Raw genomic sequence first — 22,735 nt, forward strand, 5'->3', positions numbered from 1 at the left:
GAAGATGGACAGCAATTTTTAAATATTGTAACTCACCTTTTTGACATAATTTCATAAATATATGCTACCATCTAAAACAACATCACAAAATGCCCCAAGCTGTCCACCATCTGGGGACTACATTCCCATCCCCCTTGCATTCAAATAAGGCTCTGTGACAAATTCTCACCAGTCAAATGTGGGCAGATGTTTGTCACTTTAAGTCTGAGAGTTCTTAAGAGATGACCTGTAAGTAACACGCAAGGCTCCAAGGCCCTAAAGAATGCTAGAGCCATAGATGTTAAGGAGTGTGGGTCCCTCAAATACCACATGGAGGAAAGCCACAAGCCTGCTAACCAGGAGCACCTGCAAAGAACTGTTACATGTGAGCAAAATACAAACTTACATGTGTTAAGCCACTGAAATTCTGGTGTATTTATTACCCTAATTAGCATTATCCAAAGTAATACATGTACAAAGTCAAGTATTTCAATTCCCCTTAATTAAAGACATTTGTAAGGGATATTCTGGAAAGACTGTTTAAAAGCCCTTTAAAGTAACATTAAATGTTAAAATCTAAACAATTTTCCACCTTGATTTTGTTGTAACATAATTACTTTAAACAATGATAGCATAAGCAGTTCCACTGTTAATAAATTTCTGTCCACATGTCTTAATATTTTAGTTCAGTATATTTTCATGATTACAAAGAAATGTTTTCCTCAATTTTCCCAAATTAAAAAACTATGAAGTGTTTTAAAACATTGTAATTCATAATGTCTAATTTATAAGATCTATCTACCTAGTTAAAAGCGTAGTTCATTTCTATCTTATTGTTCTTCAAGTATTAAAAATGATCCAAAAGTTTGGTGTATTTATTTCTTTACTTATTTTATTATCATAATTCTTAAGGTAGGAATTCTTCCTTTAAATATAACCATATGGCAGATAATTCTGTTCACTGTAAATGCACACATACCCATAAGACACATACTTTAACAAAACCCTCACATTTTGCATTCTAACAAAGTTCTCCCTACTATCCTTCACAGAAGTGTTAAAATTTTAGTGCTTTACAGGTTTTTTTTTAAGTTTAACATTGCTGATATAAACAAAAATAAGGCCTAAATGGGAAACCTAGCATTAGTAAACAGAGATAGTACAAAGTTAAAACAATGAAACTCCTCCCACATTCTCTTCACCATGCCTTCACCAAAAAAAAAAAAAAAGTTAACTTCTCTATTGCCTTTTCATTAAAAGTATTATTACTTTTCCCCAGCACAATACAATTAAAATTAAATGAACAGCACATTTACGACTCCACACAGAATGAAAATGGAAAACTATTGAAAGTTGATTGAGGATTTTTCCTTAAACCATTCAGGAAAATATTCCAAGAGGTTTTTGTTTACCAATCAGTTAACATGAACTAAAAGAATTACACAGCAATTTTTTGGGGCACTACTCTTTGTGAATCTATAAAGGTAAACTAAAGTTACAATTTCTTGATCCATTTTAATGCTTGACTGTATTGGAACATATATGTGCTATATACAACATAAACAATTTTTTCCAGGGCTACACAGCCAGAATTCATAAAAAGTAGTGAAACTGTGAGACAGCCTACTCAAAAGTACGGCGGGGGGGGGAGGGGGGGAGTACGACTAGATAGTCTCTATAATATACTAGGCCACCTGAATGACGGTCTCACTTCTAGGAAAGACATAAAATACAGCATTAAAAGTTATTTATATATACCTTATATATTATCAAAGGACTCTGAAATGTTCTATTGTCTTGATTTTTAACCTACGGTTACATAATATTGCTCTGTTATCAAATGGGTATTTGTACTTACAAATGTTTTTCAGCGCCCACAAGCACGGCTGCAGGAGGAATATTTAACTAAGCATCTACTATGTGCCAAACATGTTTTCTCATTCTATGCTCAGGACCACCTTACTATAAATGTATTATTTCCTTGTTACAAATGAGAAAACTGAGGTTTATAGACATTAGGTAACTTGCTAAGGTCAAACAGCTAAGAAAAATGGCACAGCCAGAGTTCTGAGGTCTGTAAAACAAGCCCTTTTTCCCACTAAACTACATCTGTTGTTTTTTCCAGCAGTGGTCATAGAAAACAGCTCTCCACTCCTATTCTTCCCTCCATTCTTGTTCCCCGTGAACAGCCTGGAACATTTCTTTGTGAGACTAGGTTTAGAAACAGAGCTATCTGGCCATTATACAGAGCATGGTCTGCAAAGATCACATCTGTATCATGACTTTATCCATCGGGTTTTAGCTAGGTGAGTTTACTAAATGCAAACGGAAAGAAGGTGGAGTAAAGTAGATCAGCAAATAACTATGCAAATACCATTTATATTTGGGTCTACAATGCACTGTACACCTATGGCAGCTTTATTATAGTTCCGTTTTGCTTAGACTACTCTCAAAATAGCTTTCCAGGAGCACACTGGGTAGACAATAAAGGCTATTCGATCTAGGTTTGGGAGATTGTGAGTGAAAACTTGTTTGTACGTGACTATCCTGATTGACAATTAAGATAAGTAGAGGCAATACGGTAGTAAAACGTAGTACTGTGCTTCCAACGTGTACAAACGGCTCAGCTAAACTCCCTGAACACAATCCATCTAAACAGCTAAATAGGCCGAGTTAAGGACGATGACAGCTACAGTAACTTCCTCTTCCTCACCGACCTCCTCAGCTCGGCGCGTACACGCCTTTCCCCCTAGGAGGCAGGATAAAACAATTTCAAATGCACAAAATTGATCCAATCCCACCAACACCACAGGACAGGGAAGCCAGGTTCCATTTCTTCCCCCGCTTCTCAAGAAAAATTTTATCTTAAAAATTGCATACATATTATCCACAGAAAATATTTGCAACGAAAACTGAAAACGTATACTTAGTCCCTCCACCCAGCCTTCAGGGAAAGATGAAGAGAAGGGATCTCAACACCGCGTATTCCCGAGATTTACTGCTTTGATTCACTTTCCCTCGGGTCCCACCGCCGGCTAGGGGAAGAGCTTGCAGTTCGAACGCCAAAATATGCCTTCGCCTCTCCTCAGCAGACGCGGAGGCGGCCGAGGCGACGGCAATCCGCGCGTCCCGCCTCCGACCCTCACCTGCCCAGGCCCCAGGCAGCGCCCTGGGCCCCCACGGGCCGGGCGTCCGGGGAGCCGTCCCGGGAGGCGTCCGAGGAGGCTGGCGGGAGGCTGGCGCGCTGGCGGGCGGGCGCCGAGGCGGTTAGGCCGCGCTGCAGGCCGGCGCTTCCTGCCGGGGCCCGGGAACAGCGGCGCGGCCCCGACCGGCAGCTCTCCCGGCCTGACTGCTGTGCGCGTGCCGCACACACATTCACCCTCCCCGGCCGGGCCGAAGCCGAGCAGCTCTCACCTGCGAAGCACCGGAGCCTCGGCCACAAAAAGGCGGGGGGGCAGGGGGGGCAAGCCACTCGGGGGTCCCGGACACACGAAATCCGCCCCCAGAGTCCCGGGCCCGGGCGCGGACCCCCCCACCAACACACACACACTCCGGAACCTTCGCCGCCTCCGACAGCAACGCGGGTCAGCCCCACACCCGACACACACCCACTCGCTCTGGGTCCTCAGGCCGCCTCCCCGCTCGCCAGAGTCCCAACTCGCACACCCACACGCACATTTGTCCCTCTCCCACCACATTTCCCCGGGGACGCGCTCCTCGTCCTAACACTCCCGATTCTACTCGCAGGCAGAAAAACACTCTACCTCATTCTCTTCTTCTGGCCCAGAAGGAGCAACAGCAGCCATTTCCCCGCGGCAGGGGAAACACACACACACAAACACGCGCGCGCGCGCACCAGGCCCCCACAGATGCTTCCCCTCCGAAGCCGCGGCCGCAGACGCAAACACAAACACCCACGGGCGGGCCTCGCTCCCGCCCGCCCCGAAGGGAAGCCGCCGCGACAGGCAGGGCCCGGACCCCGCTCGCGGGGGGGTGGGCGGGCAAGGCGCCCGGGCCTGGGGTCGCGGAGGGCCTGAGCCCCCTCCTCACCTGCATTCAGCGCGCCGGGGTCCGGGCGGCGACGGCGGCGGCGGCGGCGGGGCGGCTGCTGCTGGTGCTGGTGCTGCGGCGGCGGGGGAGGCGGCGGCGGCGGTGGCGGCGGGGCTGAGGGCAGCAAAGACATGCAGGCAGCCCGCCGGGGGGAGAGGCACCGGCCGGAGGGGACGCGGGGCGGGCGGGCCGGGCCGAGCCGCCTGAGGAACAGCAGAGGCGGCGGCGAAGAGGACGGCTGACGGGAGCGAGGAGACGGACGGGGGGCGGGGAGGGGGACGAGGGCCGCGCTGCCGGGTTTCGGGTACGGTGACCCTGGGCGCTCAGGAGAGGCCCCGCGGCCGCGGCCGCCGACGCGAAGGCCTCCCGCCGGAGGAAGCCGCGGCTATTACTCCGAGAGCGGCGCAGAGCCTGGCCTTGGCCTTGGCCTCCTGGCGCTGGGGCTGCCGCCGCTGCAGGGGTTGCTGCTGCGCCTGCTGCTGCTGCCGGGCCCAAAGCTGCCGCACAGAGACGCCAGCTTTCGGTGCCTTCGTTCTCGCTCACACACGTTCACACCCCCGAGGGCCGGGGGAGAGGCGTCCGCGCGATATCGGTATTGAGATTAATAACAAGGTGCAGAGAGTGCGAGAAGGAGGAGGGTTGATTGACGTGGAGTGGCTGGCGAGAGTCAGTCACTCCCCTACGCGGGAGGGGGGGTAAGGGGGGAAAGAGGCGGAGCTCCAGCGCTGAGACTCGGCCCCGCCCCCTGGTCTCCGCGCTTGATCTTGGCGCGCGTGCGCGCGTGGCTGCCAGGAGTCTTACCCATTTTCTCCTTTACTCTTACCGCTTTTTTACTCTCTTTTCTTGGCTTGAGTGACGAGCAGAGCTGGGAAGACTGGTAGGGGATCAAAAATCGACGTCCACAAAGCTATGGTGGGGAAGAGACTGGCGAACCCTCCTTACCCTGTGTTCGTGCCTGGACTCGGCGCTGTTTACTGCATGCTCGCCAGAGGCTGCCTGACTGCGAAGCTGAGCGCTGGTCTGGGTAGCTAATGAGACGCCAGGTGAGGTGAAGAGACGGAAGGAAAGGTTTCCTGACATCTTCGATGGGTGGTGTTTTTTTTTTTTTTAACGTAAAACATCTGTAAGTTGTGTCGCGAAAGGTAAATAAAAGAACCTGTAAAGCTCTGCGATAATTCCCGTCCTATTTATTTGCTAATTCTCCATTCTCGCGATAGAATTACGTTTGCTTGGCAGTGGCCCCCGACGGAATGAAAACATCAAAACGTGAACGAGGAAGAGTAACATTTACTTGGTGAATGTGGCCTTGACATTTTTAAGTTTCTGGGGTTTAATTATGTTTTTGTGGATCAGCTTCTGCTTTTTACCACCGGTAGTCCAAAAATTATACCAGCTCTAGAGGCAGAATACTGCTGTTGCAGTTTTGCACAATCTCTCGGTGCATGCTCCGGGCTTGCGTACTTAATCAAGCAACATAAGGGTATATTAGCAGCGTTGTTTTGTTTTGTTTTTTTCCCACAGGGGTGTTGTTTAGCATACTAAGCATGTTGTGTTGGTTGCAATTAATTAGGCCTTATTACTGAATGCCAAAGGCCTTCATTTCCTGGGGGGAAGGTGTGGTACATACAAATCATCATTTAGCCAGAACTGATCAGATATTAAGAGTCCGCCATTGCAAAAGAACAATTGCACCACTTTCATTTTTGTCACCAGAAAGTGAGTGATTGAAGAAGCCCCTTAGGACATAGAAGACTGTGGGCTACTTTCTTTTCCAACCCTGTTAAGTTTGTTTCCCTCTCTAGCACCCCCATTCCAGCTTCTGTAATAGGTGTCAAAATGGCCTTAATCCTGGATGAATCCTCACTCATTCCCAGCTATCTTCACTCTAGTCTGACATATATTAATAGTTATCTCTAACTTTGTAAGTAACAAAGAAAGGAGGCACTTCAGGAGCCCAGAATAGTAAACCTGCCTGAATGGGCTTTTACCACAACACTTCTCTTTGGAACACACTCTTTCCCCAACTGTGGAAGAGAAAAGGAAAATAAACACCTGAAAAATATAAATGTGATGATGGCATATCCTCAAAGATTAAAGCTTCTTCAAATACCTGTAGATATATAAATTCCTAGCTATCGGTTTATATATAATAAAGATCTGTGGAGGGGATATTATGTTCCAGACATTGTATTTAGCCTCAGAAACACAAAGATAAGCATATATAGTCCCTATTCTTAAGTAGCTCACAATGGTTGTAGGGGAAACAGACTAAACAGGAAATTCTCACAGAACAACCAGAAATGAAATTATGAAAGGTAACACAAAATTAATAGTCACAACAATACCCAGGAGGATAAGGCTGATGGCACTGGTATTTTACTTGAGCCATATAATGTCCGTCACTCTCACAGGCTGACTAGCAAGTAGTGACTGGGGTGAGGAAAGAGGGGATAGCCTTTGCGGATGTTAAGGAAGCACTAATAAGTGGTGTGGTTTGCTGGTCCTGAAGCTCTGCTTTATGTGGGGAATGTTCATTGCTGGTATCTAAATTTTGTATAGTAAATGATCACAATCCATTGAATAATTGTATTGTGACATTTGGAGTTAAGAATAGTAGGTGGGTTTTTTAATTTAAAAAAGCCAATTGAATGCAGGTTAAATTTAAATAATCTCTACTCTCAGAATGTTCTCTTTATACCATAGCAAATGTATTGACTCACCAAAAAAAAAATAGAAAGCAAAACTTTTATATATTAATAAGTATAATTATATCATCCAAAAAACAAATTGTTTTTCTCATTTGCTATGAGACTGAGATCAGAGAAATAATTTTCGAATAGTTGGCATTGTATAGATGCTGAGAAATTAAGTCTTCATTGATACTAAAAAACTCGTAAGATTCCAATTCAAAAGACATTCCAATAACAAACATCTTAAGCCATTTTTAAAAAGCAGTTTTACAGTAGATCAAAGTTTGCAACAGAATGGTAACCTGTTTTGATGTCTCATTTCATGGGAATTTTTCATGTTTGTCAGACATTGCAATTTTTTTTTAAGATTGAAAATAAGAACACGATAGAAAAGTCTCTCTTTAAAGAAAAGTGATTTATCCAATTGAAAGCTTCCGGTTTAAGTAAGGCCTTTTTTTTTTTTTTTTTTTTTTTTTAAGATTTTATTTATTTATTCGACACAGAGAGAGAGACAGCCAGCGAGAGAGGGAACACAAGCAGGGGGAGTGGGAGAGGAAGAAGCAGGCTCATAGCGGAAGAGCCTGACGTGGGGCTCGATCCCAGAACTCCGGGATCACGCCCTGAGCCGAAGGCAGACGCTTAACCGCTGTGCCACCCAGGCGCCCCTAAGTAAGGCCTTTTTGACCAAGTTTGTAATAGCACTGTGTAAGTACAATTTGTTCTGAAACAACACTTATGTTTATTTGCATTACTACAGAATTATTCATTAAAAAAAAGTACTTGATGTTCTAGTGACCACCTGTGTCTTTTCCAAATTAGCAATTAATTTTTGATCTGAGTATATCTGATCTCTCCATATTTTTTCTGTCAGTAGCATAGGTAACTGGGCCTATAAGATCCCTGAGAACTATGTTCTTTTATCTCTTTTCTGAAATTCTGCTGAACAGCTTGCTCAAAAGGCAAAGGTTTAAAGTTTTTTATTTAAGAACATTATTTCTATTTGATAAAGAATTAAATTTGATTTTACTGATTTCAATACATTTATATTAATAGCTACATAACTTTTCAAGAAAAGTATCACATTTATTTAGTAAGATGTAATTAATACAATAATTAAATGTAATTTACTTGATCTCATTAGTACAACTTTTAAACAAGTACTAATCAAGATGATCTTGAATTTTTACTCCCCAGACCTCCTGACAGGGCATCCAAACTATATGCCAGTGATATATTCTAACCTTTACTGAACCACATTCCTCTCCATCTTCCCATCTTAACCTATCTTATTCCTCTTCTGTCTCCCTGTATCCTCATTACTTTATTTCTAATATTTTTTGAGGTACCATCTACCATGGGTATATTCATCTAGGAAAGGTGTCTTTACTTACTGCCTCTGCCCCTCTCCAGGTCCACCAACTCTCTCTTGCCATCAACCTCCCCTTTATGCCTTTCTCTAGAATGACTATGGATCACACCAAGGACCGTCCCACCACCTTGGCCAAAGATGAACATTTTCCACCATTGTATAGTGTGCCATATGACATGTTAGTCCTAGATAAAATGGCAAAGCAGGCAAAGTTCATCTTGGTGCCCTCCTGCCTCCTCTTTCTTTCTGTACTTCCCATCTCAAGTTCCTTTATCCCTGAATATTCAGAATCTCCACCCCAGCCCCATTAACATCAGCACCACTCTTTCTAGTACTTCCCTTATTCCAGAAATTTTCTAGTTAAGCACTACTGTCATCAGTAAATATCTAGAACTTCAGTTAGTCAAGGACTTGGCGGGCACCTGGCATGCTATCCAAACAATAAAATCGATTATGTTAATACTATATTCCAAGGATCCTCATGGGGTTTTCAAAGGTATACTTCAGAAACCACCTAGGGTACAGAGGGGACCAGGTAGGTGGGACTTCAACTAGAAAGTTTCTGTTTTACATATTGACCATCTATTTGTCTTCCTGGTAACTTTCCTTTTCCTACAGACTTTCTTTTGGAGAAACTATTCCTGCCTGTTCTATAAATAGGTGACTCTAGTGGCAGCTGCAGCTCTGTCCCCCCACTTCTTGGCTGCAGGGTGGGCATATGACTCAAGCCAAAGCAAGGAGAGCTCTTTCCCAGCATGTGTTCAGGTGGAACTAAGGAAAGAAGGGCTATCCCACTACAGTGGCAGTCTGAGGAAAGAAGGAAGTCTTGATAATGACAAGTGGCCACATACTGCTTTGTGTAGAATGAAGCCATTACACAGAGATGAAAGTAGAGCAAGTCCTAGTGGTGCACCAATCTGAGGTGCCAGTCATCCACGGGGTCCAACTGCACTTTTTCAAATAGTGTGGTTAAATTAACTAGTAAATTCTCTTCTACTTCTAGACTAACTTGAGTCAGACCTCACAACCAAAACATCCTAATACATGGTGTTTCTGCATGAAAGTTCTTTCAAAGAAGGCTAACTGCTGCTAAGTAAGTTTGAAAGTCACTGAACTAAACTATAAGACGTTGTTATTGGTTGAATCATAGTCTACCAAATGTTGAAGGTCTCCTTGTCCTAATTCCTCATTTTCCACATGAGGAACCAAAGCAGTGACTTGCTAAACATCACACAGGCAGTCAATGGCAAAGTCAGTGTTAGAAACTGATCTCTAGGTATCTTGCTCAGTTGTTCTCTTCATTACACTATCCTGTCACCTGTTTAATTCCTCCCAATGGTATTTTTAAGAGCCAATTACTTAGAGAAACAAACTTAATCTAAAAGAATAAATCACAACAGTGGCAATTTCACTTACTGACTGCTTAGTGGGAAGCTATTTGCCTGTATGGAGGCCATAATAGATGTGTTTTCCTCTTTAAGCCTCTCAAACGTTTTTCATATTGGACCCAAACACACTCTTTGAGTCTAAGATGGTCAGATCTACAGGTTTTAACTACCATCTTTAAGCTTATAATTTCCAGTCTACATTTCCAATCCAGAGTTCTCTCCACACATTTAGACCTACATTGTCAATTTCCTCCTGGGTATCTCCACCTGGACAGTCTGTACATATTTCAAGATCAGTATGCTTAAAAATGAGCTCCTGTCTTTCTTCCCAACATCTATTCCCGTACTTGTGTGACCCTCTCTCATTAAAAATGGTACCACCGTGAGGCACTGGGTGGCTCAGTTGGTTAAGAGACTCTTGATTTCTGCTCAGGTGTTAATCTCAGATTCATGGGATCAAGCCCTGGGTGGGGCTCCACTCTCAGTGCAGAGTCTGCTTGGGGTTCTCTCTTTCCCTCTCCCTCTGCCCCTCCCCCTGTTTGCACACTGTCTCTCTCTAGGTAGGTAAATAAAGTCTTTTGAAAAAAATGGTATCACCATGTTAATGGTCATGTAATCATATGAATGGTTTCCCAATGCAGAATCCTAGCAATCATTCTTAACTTTTCTCTCCCATCATCGCCACAATCTACCAATTTGACCTACTACCTTCATTAATCTATTCCCTTCATCCCAGTGACCTGCTAATGTCTTAAGTCAGACTGTCTCCTCTTGCCTGAGTTTTTGCATTTTGTCTATTAAGGCGTCCCTACTAAGTATAATCCCAGCATCCTTCTAATACACATTCTATTCATTTTACTCTACTTTTTAATATCTTTCAATGACTTCCCATAATTTATAAACGAAAAGCCAATTTCACAAGCATATATGGCCCTTAATGATCTGCCTTTCTCTTACTACCACCACCTGAAGCCATTAACTATCGGCCTCTCTCTCTCACCCCTGCTTTTAATGAACCACTTATTTCCAAAACGGGACATGCTCTTTCAGATGTTTTCGCACAAGCTACTTACTCAGCATGGTGTGCTCTTGTCCTCTTCAGATCATCTTTCAAGCTTTAGCTCCAGCATCACTTCCTTTGTGGAGCCATCTCCAAAAGCCCTACTATGTATTATTTCCTTAGCACACTATGCCCACTTTTTTACAATGTATGTGTTTAAACTAACTAATAAATTCTCTTCCACATCTAAATTAATTTGAGCTAGACCTCTACAACCAAAACATCCGGACTCAAACATTGTTTCTGCATGAGGGTTCTTTCTTTCTTTTTTTTTATTTTTAATATTTATTCATTTGAGAGAGAGAGAGAGAGAGCACAAGCAGGGGGAGAGGCAGAGGGAGAGGGAGAAGCAGACTTCCCACTGAGCTGGGAGCCCGACATGGGGCTCGATCCCAGGACCCAGAGATCATGACCTGAGCCAAAGGCAAACACCCAACTGACTGAGCCACCCAGGCACCCCTGCATGAGGGTTCTTTCAAAGAAGGCTAAGTGCTGCTAATTAAGTTTGGAAATCATTGAACGATAAGGCATTATCCTTGGTTGTATCATAGTCTTTAAAAAGAGACATCTCATTTGTGTAGATGAACTAGAAAAGATACCCTGTCTGCGTGAATGCAGTCTATCAGAGCCCAGCCCGCACTCACTTTTTGGCCAGATGTCTATGTGCAAAATGCGAACTGAGTGACCATGTCATGGCATACTGTAATTATCTATGTTAGTATGCATCTGTCTTTCACATCCTAGATTTTAAGCCCTGTTTTTATTCCTAGCACATCACAGAGTGATACATAATGCTCAAGAAACATCTGTATAATTAATTAATTACTGGTAGCACTTCTTAAACCAAACCATTTGATCTTAATTTACTAGCAATTAGCTGCTATACAAGAAATCAGAAATAACAGTAACTTAAAATAAATGTTATTTTTCTCTCACATAAAAGAAGTATTGGAGTAGTTGATTCAGGGCTGAAATGGCACATCTATGTTCAGCAGGGATTTTTCTCCTCCCTGCTGTCCTTAGAACATGGCTCCGTTTCCTGCCTCAGCGTCCAATACAGCTGTCAGAACCACCTCCTATGGCTGTGCACTTTATTTACTGCAAAGGCACCTGACAAAGAAGTGAGTGGGATCTATATACTGCAAGGTAATGCAGCTGCCCAGAAGAGGAACTTTTTCCTAATGAATCCGAAAGGACTGGTGTTTCTTTCTATTCTGTTCAAAGGTACCAAAGAGGTTATCTGAGATATGGCCATGGATTCCAGCCATCCCATCCATTCTCCTAAAAGGGCAAAAATTACCCCCATCTCTAAGCACTTTTCTAGAAGGCCCAGTGAAAAAATATTTCCTTAGATTTCATTGGCCCAAACTTAATAATAGGACACAACTAGCTGAAAGGGAAGTTGGGGAAAAGCGTTTCAGTTACACACACTGCCACCATAAATAATATGCTGGGACGCTTCAGGACAGGTGCAGCAAACATACAATCCATCAGTTCAACGCTGGAGGGTTGATGAGTCCAAAGAAATACAGTTAAGGCATTGCACTGAGTTTTATAACTAAAAGTTTAAACTGTAACAAAGCAAACTTAAAATTATGTTTATCTAAATTAAAGCAAGACACTTTCAATAAAATTTTCATGGTCTGTTTTTTGAAACCAATAATCAATCAATCTCTCGCTTTATAAAAGGTCAGTAGAGTTTATTTTGGTACACTGAACACTCTTTATATAAATTCTGAGTTGTCAAGTAGAAGGATTCTCTTACCCTTTATAAATTAAAAAAGAAAAATGTCCCCTTAAGAAGAGGGTGATACTCCTCACCCTGTTGCCATTTAAGTTTTAGGGCTGTGTGTTTTGTATTCATACCTGTATTTCTCAGCCAATGGTAATTAGTAAAGGCTCCCCACTGCCTTTTGTTCAAGGATCTTTAGAACCTGGATTCAGACACCTTTCCAAACTTAGCACATTTTCCTTCACTCACCCTAAATTACATCCAAACTGGTTCCCTGCATATGCCCTGACTCCCACTCTGTACCTTTGTTTGACATAGTTCCTGGCTTCCCCTTCTCGGCTTTACTCGATATACGCCCCGCAACCAGATGTATCTCCCTCCTCATCTGAATACCACAGCACTTTGAGAGAAGGGATTCTGACGTTTTATTTGGTATAGTAAAAGTCCTATGGCTTTTGGAGTAAGACAGATTTGAGTCAAGACAGGATACAAATTCTGGCTCTGCCTCTCACTATACCAAATTGCTTAACTTCATCTGAAACATAAGTACAATATGTACTTGCAAGGCTGGCATAAAAACAAGTGACATAGAAATTGTTAAGCTTGACAAGAGTAGACACTCAATGTTTCTTGACTAAATAAATATAGTATACAGGCTTGTGCTGAGTTATATTATTTTGAGTCATCATGTGAATTTTCAAAGACACCTTCAAGGAGCAGTTAATATACTTTCTTCCATTACATTTTATCAGAAGTAAAAATCATAAAAACAAAACACACTAAAAAAAACACACTGACACAATTAAAAGACATAATCACAAGTAGAAAATACTTAAAGCATGTGTTTACTTCAAGAAATTCTTCACCAGAAATCTCCAGGTAACCAGAGCTTGAAAAATTGTGGAAATACACACATCTGTTTGCACTGAATTAAGAGGCAGGAGTGATGTGTTCTACTTCCAATTCCGTCCTTAAATACTTTCACTAACTTTGACAATTTGCCAGGATTGTCATTTCCCAGCCTCTTCATCTATCAAAAACAGTGGAGTAAAATCAAGACATTACATACCCTGAATAACTTAAAGGTGAAGAGACCAAGTACAAATATTATGAAAAATAATAATAAAAATGCTATATATTATTATGTCTTACAATTACATTATTAAACCAAGACAAATAAATGGTTAAAAGAAGTTATGTCTCTTTTGGCTCTCTTCCTGCCATGAATTTCTTCTTTATGAGCTATAATACCTTGTTTTCTGATAACACACCCTAATCAGTTCCCCAGAACAAACCTACCCACCTAAACTCACTTTTTTCTTCCTTACTCCTTTCCTTTGATAGCGCAGGATTTATAATTGTCTGATAAGTTAATATTTTTACCTGACCAACTCTTTTGGTGGATAGAACAAACTACATGCTAATGCATGGGTTGACCCATATAACTGCTTTACCAAAAATATTAAATGTCACTGTGTTCTCATGCTAACTGCGTTGAGGAGGATATGCTTTTTTGTTTTTCTTGTTCTCATTTTTCAGGGTAACCTACAATTCTGTGTACCAAGCATGAGCCAGAGATTGAAATCATAGATTATATAACATCAATCCAGGCCCCACACTGATATGTGAATCTGTGAATAAAGTTATAGTCAGTTGCTATAGGGATGATTTTTCAGATAAGAAATTTCTATGAAATCCCAAATTTCTAAAAGAATGTAGATGTTCAACCTCAGAATTGATTTTTGTTTTTATTTTGATTATATGCTTTTTAATTAAAATATCACAATATTTAATAGGGAAGTAGGACTGCATTAAGAAACAAAGAGGTAGAAAAACAGATGCATTTTATCAAGATTATACTACTTGGCATGTTATTCTGAAAGCATGCATAGTACCATAATTTTCCTAAAGTGTCTTGAGGAATGGATACTTCTTGTGCTCTAAAATTTCTATGAAATGCCTATGAAGCATTTTTATATTTCTTTCAGAAACCAGTTACACTTTTCTGGGATTTTCCCTGTCCACAAAGTACATTTAGTATAGCCTCTAAAAATATGTCCCCTGCTATGCCAAAGAGATTGTTGAACTAGCTGCATTATTGGGCTGAGACCAAAGTTTCTTCCCACAGAAAGGAAGATGGCTGGTTGGCTGACTTACCCCATTGCATGTGAGAAGTTGCAACAGCAGGAGAGAGAACGGTGGACTGGCGGCACAGGTGGAAGACAGGGAGGATAACAGGCCGCGTCCTCATGGAATGTGGTACTGATGAGGCTCTGTCCCAGATGTCCAGCTAGCATATCGGAGCTAGAAACCTGATCTCCTCCATCTGATATTAAAAAAAAAAAAAATTAGAAGTGCAGAGTTGCACTTTAGACCCAGAAGCCCTACCCCCCAGTAAACTGTGCTTAGTGGATGTCAAGCTCTAGCCCACCTGGTTTGCCACTCCTCTGTCCTCGGGGCACCAGTGAGTAAGGGGCCCAACGGAAAAAGAGTTTCATCCAGCATTTCCTAAAATGGGGAAAGAAGCCTAATCCTTTTCTCTGCGTGTCTTTAGGAGACAAGAAGAGTTTACTCTTAAATTGTGAAAGGCTCTCAGAAGTATTTGAGTGATAGAAGAATGGGGGATAGGAATGGGTTGGGACAGAAACATTTTACATGAGACCAGAAGTCCAGAATTCACTTGTAGAATCAAGACCCAGGAAAACCTTAGCTTTTGTCAAATTCCCTTCCTAATATAAAGCCTGGTAAGTCATAGGGAAACTCATTTCCTTGAGGGCCATATATTTTGTTGTTGTTAATAGCCCTTTATTAATGAATTTGCAATGTAGAAAATATAGACAAACACAAGTAAAAACGTTACATTTCCACTACATTTAACACCTTAGTGATGTATGTCTTCCTAGTTCTCTCTATATATTTGTAAAGTAAATGAACTCATACTGTGTATGCTGTTTTGTAGCCTGGTTTTATCAGCCAATGATGTCCACCTATTTTAGTAAATATTTTCTTTTATCTAACACATAGAATATAGTCTTAAAAATTCCTTAATGACACAAAAAAGTCCTTTAGAGCTGGTTTGTCCAAACTAGTCTCCAATCCGGGACCACACATTACATTAAGTTGATATGGCTAAGTCTCTCTTTATCTAGTACTGTCCTTTTTTATGACCTTGACTTGAAGGAACTGGGACAATTATCCTGGAGAACATCACACTTTCTGATTTGTCTGATTTCTTCCTTGTATTATTATTTGGTTTATTCCACTGTTCCCTGTGAGGGTTTTTTTTTTTTTTGTGGTTTTTTTTTTTTCTTTTTTTTTTTTTTTTGTAAATTGGCTGTTATATGTAAGGTTTTAATGGATTCAAAGTAAATATTTTTGGCTAGAATACTTCATAGGTACATTCTGAATACCATATTGCCTCTCATCAGATGACGCATATTATCTGGTTGACTCACAATAAATAATACTGATGTGGACCCTGAATTAGAGTGATGACATTGCCTTCACCCACCCGGAAGTGTCGCTCAATGACTTGTGCAGGTAGAGACTTAATAACTGTCTGGTAAGATGTAGACTTCAGTATTGCTGTTGCCCTTAAGAATTTTATATGTTAGTTAATCATTAATTTGGTTTTAGACTCCATTAACTGACTGTTTTGTTTTGTTTTTATTTGGATGATAGACTTACCCTCATGATTAAGTTTTACTTTGTATATTATTAAATTTAGTTTTTATACACTATCTCCTGTGGGAAACTGTGGCCCAGAAGTACATTGTATGGCAGAGCAAATAAACTAGATGTTAAAATTTTGCATCAGATATTCCACACATTAAATAATTACATTTTGAACTATGACATTTATATAATCTAGAATAACTCTTTAAATGCTAAACATTAGGGTTTGGGTTTTGGGTTGTTTTCTTTTTTTAACTAAAACCAACTGCTGATACACCTACACAAAACAATTTTGGCAAACTTCTACCAGTTGACCTTTAAAATAATCATTAAAGAGATTATGCTATTTTCTGCAACAGAGATAATTTTGTTATTTGTGTTCTTTCCAGAATTATACTCCACTTTTTTATTTAGCTTGTCTATATTGGTGGCCCAAACCCCCAAATAACCAGGAAAGCACAATATATCTAATATTTCAAATCATTGAATTTTTTCCTATTTATTTTCCATCTATAATATTATATTCTGTGTATATCTAGACTGTGCTCCATATCTACATTGTATTATTTTTCTATAAACAACTTTCAGATGTAATATTTTAAACTGAATAGACCAGCCAAGCCTGCTTTTTTGGACTGATTTTATGAAATAGAACAGTTTTCTAGTGTGAAAAGAGCTTCTATTTCACTCTCTCGTTCTAAAATGATTCATGCTCATCACACATTTTAATTTGTGTTCTTTTTTTTAAAAAAAGATTTTATTTATTTGAGAGAGAGAGAGGGAGAGAGTGTGTGAGTAAGGGGAGGAGCAGAGGGAGAAGGACAAGTGCAGAGCCCAACCCGGAGCTCAATCCAAACACCCTGAGATCATGACCAGAGCCAAAAGTGAGAGTTGGACACCCAGCTGACTGAGCCACCCAGGTGCCCCTGTGCTCTTTTTTTTTTTTTAATTTTATTTTTAATTTGTGTTCTTTTGTTAACTTTTTCAGTTTCTTCTTTCTGTTGGCCTAAACTTGCAAGTTAGGATTCCAACATATGATGTGATTTAAGAGAATCCCTACACAAAACAATTTCCCTCATTGCTTGTTATAATGCCTGAAAATTAACCATGGGGACTCAGTCCTTTGAAAATAAAAACTTTCTAAAATGTACAACACCTTCAATTAGTATATTCTAACACCTGCTATACAGAACACTACTTCCATGAAATTCTCAGGGTTTAGGGAAAGGGAAAAATCTGTGGCAAATTATGTAGAGGAAATGCTACTACTGTACTTCTCTTGAAAACTCACAATACCCTTAAACTGAACCAAAAAAAAGTGAAAAGTCTTACCTAAGGGAACATGTCTAATTTCATTTAAACCAGTGCTTTCTCAAATATATTGATGACAGAACCCTATTTACTTAAGACCTGTAAGTGTCCTATTGTATCAGTGTTCCATGCACCATACTTGGGGAAGTGCTTATAACAATAGGACCAGAAAGCTGGAATCCTTTTTATTGATAATGGATCCCTAGGTCTTAGGTTTTTCAGATAAAGAAACACATTTATAAAATAAAGCCAAGATTAGAACCCACATTTTGTTTCCTATGTGATTCCTGGGAACCTAAACAATACATTTCTATAATTCTCCAATTAAAATTAAGCACACAAATTATTTGATCAAAATGCTACCAAACTATAGAGCACATAAGAGGCCTCTTCAGTGGGTCACTGTGATTCCATAAGTTATTACAGGGGAAAGAGTGTGAGTTCTTGTGTCTTTTGTTTGTTTATAAAAATGGGATCAACCCATAGGTGATGCTTTGAAATTTTCTTTTTTCACTTGATCTTGTGTTATTTTTTTAAGTGTCTTTTTAATTCCAGTTAATATAGTGTTATATTAGTTTCAGGTGTACAATATAGTGATTCAACACTTCCATATATCAACCCATGCTCAACACAAGTGTCCTCCTTAATCCCCATCACCCCATCCTTCCACCCACCTCTCCTCTAGTAATTAAAAGTCTGTTTCTTGGTTTCTCTCTCTCTCTTTTTCTTTCCTTTGCTCATTTGTTTTGTTTCTTAGTTCCATATATAAGTGAAATCATATGGTGTTTGTCTTTTTCTGACTGACTTCTATTAGCATTATACTTTCTAGCTCCATCCATGTATTGCAAATGCCAAGATTTCTTTTTTACATGGCTGAATAATATTGCATTACAAACACACACACACACACACACACACACACACACACACACGCCACATCTTCCTTATCCATTCATTAGTCAATGGACACTTGGATTGCTTTCATAATTTGGCTATTGCAAATAATGCTGCTATAAACTGGGGTGCATATATCCTTTCAAATTAGTGTTTTTGAATTCTCTGGATAAATATCCAGTAGTGCAATTGTTGGATCATAGAGTAGTTCTATTTTTTAACTTTTTGAGGAAACTCCATACTATTTTCCTCACTGTCTGCACCAGTTTGCATTCCCACCAACAGCACATGAGGGTTCCCCTTTTTCCACATACTTGCCAATACCTGTTGTTTCTTGTGTTGTTGATTTTAGCCATTCTGACAGGTGTGAGGTGATATCTTATTGTAGTTTTAGATTTGCATTTCCCTGATGATGAGCGATGTTGAGCAGCTTTTCATGTGTCCATTGGCCATCTGTATGTCTTTTTTGGAAAAATGTCTGTTCATGTCTTCTGCCCATTTTTAATTTGGATTATTTGTTTTTTGGGTGTTGAGTTGTTTAAGTTCTTTATATATTTTGTATACTAACCGTTTATCAGAGATGTCATTTGCAAATATCTTCTCCTGTTCTGTAGGTTGCCTTTTAGTTTTGTTGATTGTTTCCTTTGCTGTGCAGAGGTTTTTTTTATTTTTATGAAGTCCCAATAGTTTGTTTTTGCTTTTGTTTCCCTTGCCTCCAGAGACCTATGTAGAAAAAAGTTGCTACAGCTAATGTCAGAGAAGTTACTGCTTTTCTCTCTTCTAGGATTTTTATGGATTCAGGTCTCACATTTAGATCTTTAATCCATTTTGAATTTATTTTTGTGTATGGTAGAAGAAAGTGGTTCAATTTCATTATTTTGCATGCTGCTGTCCAGTTTTCCCAACACCATTTGTTGAAGAGACTTTTTCCTCCTGGATACTCTTTTCTACTTTGTCAAAGATTAATTGACCTTATAATTATAGGTTTATTTCAGGACTCTCTATTCTGTCCATTGATCTATGTGTCTATTTTTGTGCCATATTGTTTTGATTACCACAGCTTTATAATATAACTTGAAGTCCAGACTATGCCTCTAGTTTTGCTTTTCTTTTTCATGATTGTTTTAGCTATTCTGGGTCTTTTGTGGTGACCTTATGTTATTAATTGTTTTCTTGCCATTAATTATAATCCTAGGGCATGGTTCTCAAACCCATTAGACCCAATATTCCCTTCTAATAGCAAATATTTTATAATGCCTTCCTTATTATCCTGAGATGAAATGCATAGGTAATATATTCAGTGAACATAAATTTCATTTTTAAACAAGTTTTTAAAAGCAATACAATGCATTAGCCATAAAATATAGGATAATAAAAGCAAAGCACTTTATAATGAAATAATACAATGAAGTGCTCAGACATGACTTCATTAGAAGGCAGAATGAAGAAGTTAGATGCTGGTACCTGTATGTAGCTTTAATGCGAATGTCATGGCCAAAAAAGCAGACTGATATTCAGATGTGTTGATTTGTCATAGGAGTAACACTGTTGAGTGACTGGATTTTCCCAAAATGATGAATTGTCCTTGGTAAAATTCCAAGCAGAACAACATACATTTTTTTCCTCCATTTATGTAATAGCTGCCTTCCTACAAAACTCATATTAACCATGGGGAAAAAATCCTTTTATATTTTAAGTAAAATGGAGTTCAGTTCTAGATACACATCATTATACACGGGGTTTTGGGGATGTTTTTGTTTTTGTTTTTGTTTTTTTACCTACACTAATGTCTAAAAGGGACATTAGAAAATAATGTAGGAGAGTGCTTGGGTCGCTCAGTTAGTTAAGTGTCTGCCTTCGGCTGGGGTCATGATCCTAGGGTCCTGGTCCCACATCCCTGCTTGGTGGAGAGCCTGCTTCTCCCTCTCCCTTTCCCTCTGCCCCACCTTGTGCTCTCTCTCAAATAAATAAATAAAATCTAAAAACAAAACTGATCCTAAAAAAAAAAAGAAAAGAAAATCTTGTAGGATGCATGGGTAGCAACTGTCTATGTGGAAGACTTTCCTGAGAATTATAGGACTACAGTATCTTCAGCCCCTGTCCACTAATCCCAAGTATCATTCCCCACTGCCACTCCCATGATTATGTTGCTCAAAATCCTTTCATACAAACTCTCAAAATACCCCTATCCTTAGACACACCAATTAAGAATTGCAGTTGTAGAATATATTTTAAAGATTGCTTAACATTCCATTGAATTAATATGACACTAGTGGATTACCAACTATTCACCAAATTCAAGGACACGGTCTCCTTAAATCACCAAATAATCATAATAGAAATCACTTCCTGAGACCTTGCAATGCTCCAGACATTTAATTTGTATTTGCTTGTTTAACCTTTATAACCACCATATAAAGGTAATAGTAGTATTTCCCCTCATTCTACAGATAAGAAACCTGAGTCTCAAAGATGTCAAATAACCTTCTTTAAGGGAGCCAGAATCCAAATCCAGGTCTTTTTAATGTTTAGGTCCATGCGCTAAGCTACAACAATATATTGCCAGATATAGTTTTTTATTACTTCTTAGAGTAGCCACTCTCTTTCTGTTCAGTGCTTTTCTTACTTTCTGATGCAGCTTCCTTCATAATTGCCTTTCCTTTTTGATCTTTCTAGAACAGTTCTTTTCTGGAAATATAAGCCTGTTTGCCACTCCCTCCTCCCCCTGCCTTTTAAAGTGAAGATTTGTGTTCGATTTGGATCTGCTACAATTGGTTCTAATTAATGTCCCTACCCCCAGGCAGTCTCTGAATGAATGACTCAATATAACTGAGCAAATTTAATTTTTAAAGGAGCTTGAGAATTTTTAACCTGAACTAACAGGCCCAGGGAGTATCCTATTACATGTTCATCGCCTCTTTTTCCTCACTAGCCACTCACTTTTTAAACTGCTGGGTGGTGGCTTTAATCCCACTATTGTCATCTGAAAATATTATTTCAGTGGTTATGAATAACCTCCTCATTAGTGGAGTGTTTTTTCCTCCATTACAAGAATGGAAGTAATTTGAGGACAGAGAATGTATGTCATTTCGTTTCCCCTATGATACATTGTAATGCTTGCACATAGTAAATTCCCAGTAAATATCCGTTGCGTGACTGCAGGAAGCTGAGTTCAATCTGATTCAGCACAATAATTATAAGCTAAACGTGAACAAATTTCTTCACTTAGATCCTTTGTATTTTGTTTTCCACACCTATTAAATGAGCCAAATTCACAGGGTTGTTGGGAAGACACAATGAGATATTTATGAGTGTTGCTAGAACTATATTAGCCATAGAAAACATTTGAAGAGTAGCTTTTCTTTTTGTCTATCCTTTCCTCACAGCCTTTTCCCCTTCACCCGAGTGCTTTGAGCCAAAGTAATGAAGGTTCAAATTTTGAACCTGTGTATGTACAGGCTTTTTTCCTTTCTGTGTAATACGCATATGGAACTTGGTGGGATATCTAGACTCAATCAACAAACTTAGTTTTTATATTATTCTTATTTTAATAAACACGGAGCCCATTTTCCTAAATACAGATAAAAGAGGAAACTACTACAGTTTAGTATCCTCACGATACAGAACTAACTTTCCCACCTGTGCTATGACTGTATGTATGTATCTCTTGAGAGAATGTTCAGCTTATTGTGTTGTGATGCCGTTTTGAACCATTCAGGTTCAACTCAGTACCTACTGAATACCTCCTATGAACCAGGAACTAAGCTAGTTGCTCCGGGAGACACCGCTATGAATAAGATATGGCATCTTGCTTTAAGGAGCTAAAAATCTAGTGACTAGACAGGCACAGACATAAATAACTATTTCTTTTATGTGTAACCTCGGGGATATCTGAAGTTCCCTAGCTCATTACCTTTCTCTCTTTTTGTAAGCATTTTTCAATTTCTCTCCCCCGTAAGAACACTTGTTCTTTCTGCTTCACCTTCCTTGCCTGATTCACTCCCTTGACACCACCCTTAGATTCTTTCATATCAACAATTCTTACTGTTCTAAGAGCTCTTTCCTCTCTCTTTTCAGTAAGCTTTAAATACATCCTTCTTGACTGAAGAAAAGACTTCCCTGGAGGCTTTTCTTTGATTATCTCTCAAGTTAGGTTGCTTTGCATTTCTTAAAAAGTTTTTCTGTACTTCAGGCCGGCCATTCTTAACTTTTAATAGAATAGCCCTCTTTATATTTTCCCCAAAAGATATTAAGTAAATGTTTTATTAGTAAAGTGAAAAATCTGTGCCTAATGTGTTTTTTCCCTTTAACACATAGTATATTACAGAAGCTGGTTGAAATTCTTAATGGTGGACATATGCACAATATTGTTTCATTATAATAAAAGACAATAAGCATAGTTACCTGAAATCTGAGGTGTGCAGCAAGGGTCCAATAAACAGAGGTAAGACAAGAAAGTATAATGCCATTCTAAACCTCTCCAGTTTTCTCCCGTTTGGTAAAGAAAATGAGATATTACTTTGCATTTTTTTTAAAGATTTTATTTATTTATTTGACAAAGAGAGACAGCCAGCGAGAGAGGGAACA

The 22,735-nt window shown here is 39.8% G+C and overlaps 1 protein-coding gene across 3 annotated transcripts in view; it reads right to left on the reverse strand.

Annotated features, from left to right (window-relative positions):
- CNOT6L (CCR4-NOT transcription complex subunit 6 like) overlaps window positions 1-5,145 on the reverse strand; it is a 106,119-nt gene extending 100,974 nt beyond the window's left edge. Inside the window, exon 1 of one of the 3 annotated variants that reach the window (XM_044388143.3) lies at window positions 4,972-5,145. Coding sequence is in view for 1 of the 3 variants with exons in the window: in XM_026509905.4 (XP_026365690.1) it covers window positions 3,744-3,748 (5 nt within the window). In the remaining 2 variants the exon portion in view is untranslated. Of the gene's footprint in view, window positions 1-3,743; window positions 3,937-4,029; window positions 4,158-4,971 lie in introns of those variants that run through there. The other 2 variants (XM_026509906.4, XM_026509905.4) reach the window with 2 other exon arrangements.
- Window positions 5,146-22,735: the final 17,590 nt, after the last annotated feature.

The sequence above is a fragment of the Ursus arctos genome, unplaced genomic scaffold, assembly GCF_023065955.2.
Source record: "Ursus arctos isolate Adak ecotype North America unplaced genomic scaffold, UrsArc2.0 scaffold_9, whole genome shotgun sequence".
NCBI lineage: Eukaryota > Metazoa > Chordata > Mammalia > Carnivora > Ursidae > Ursus > Ursus arctos.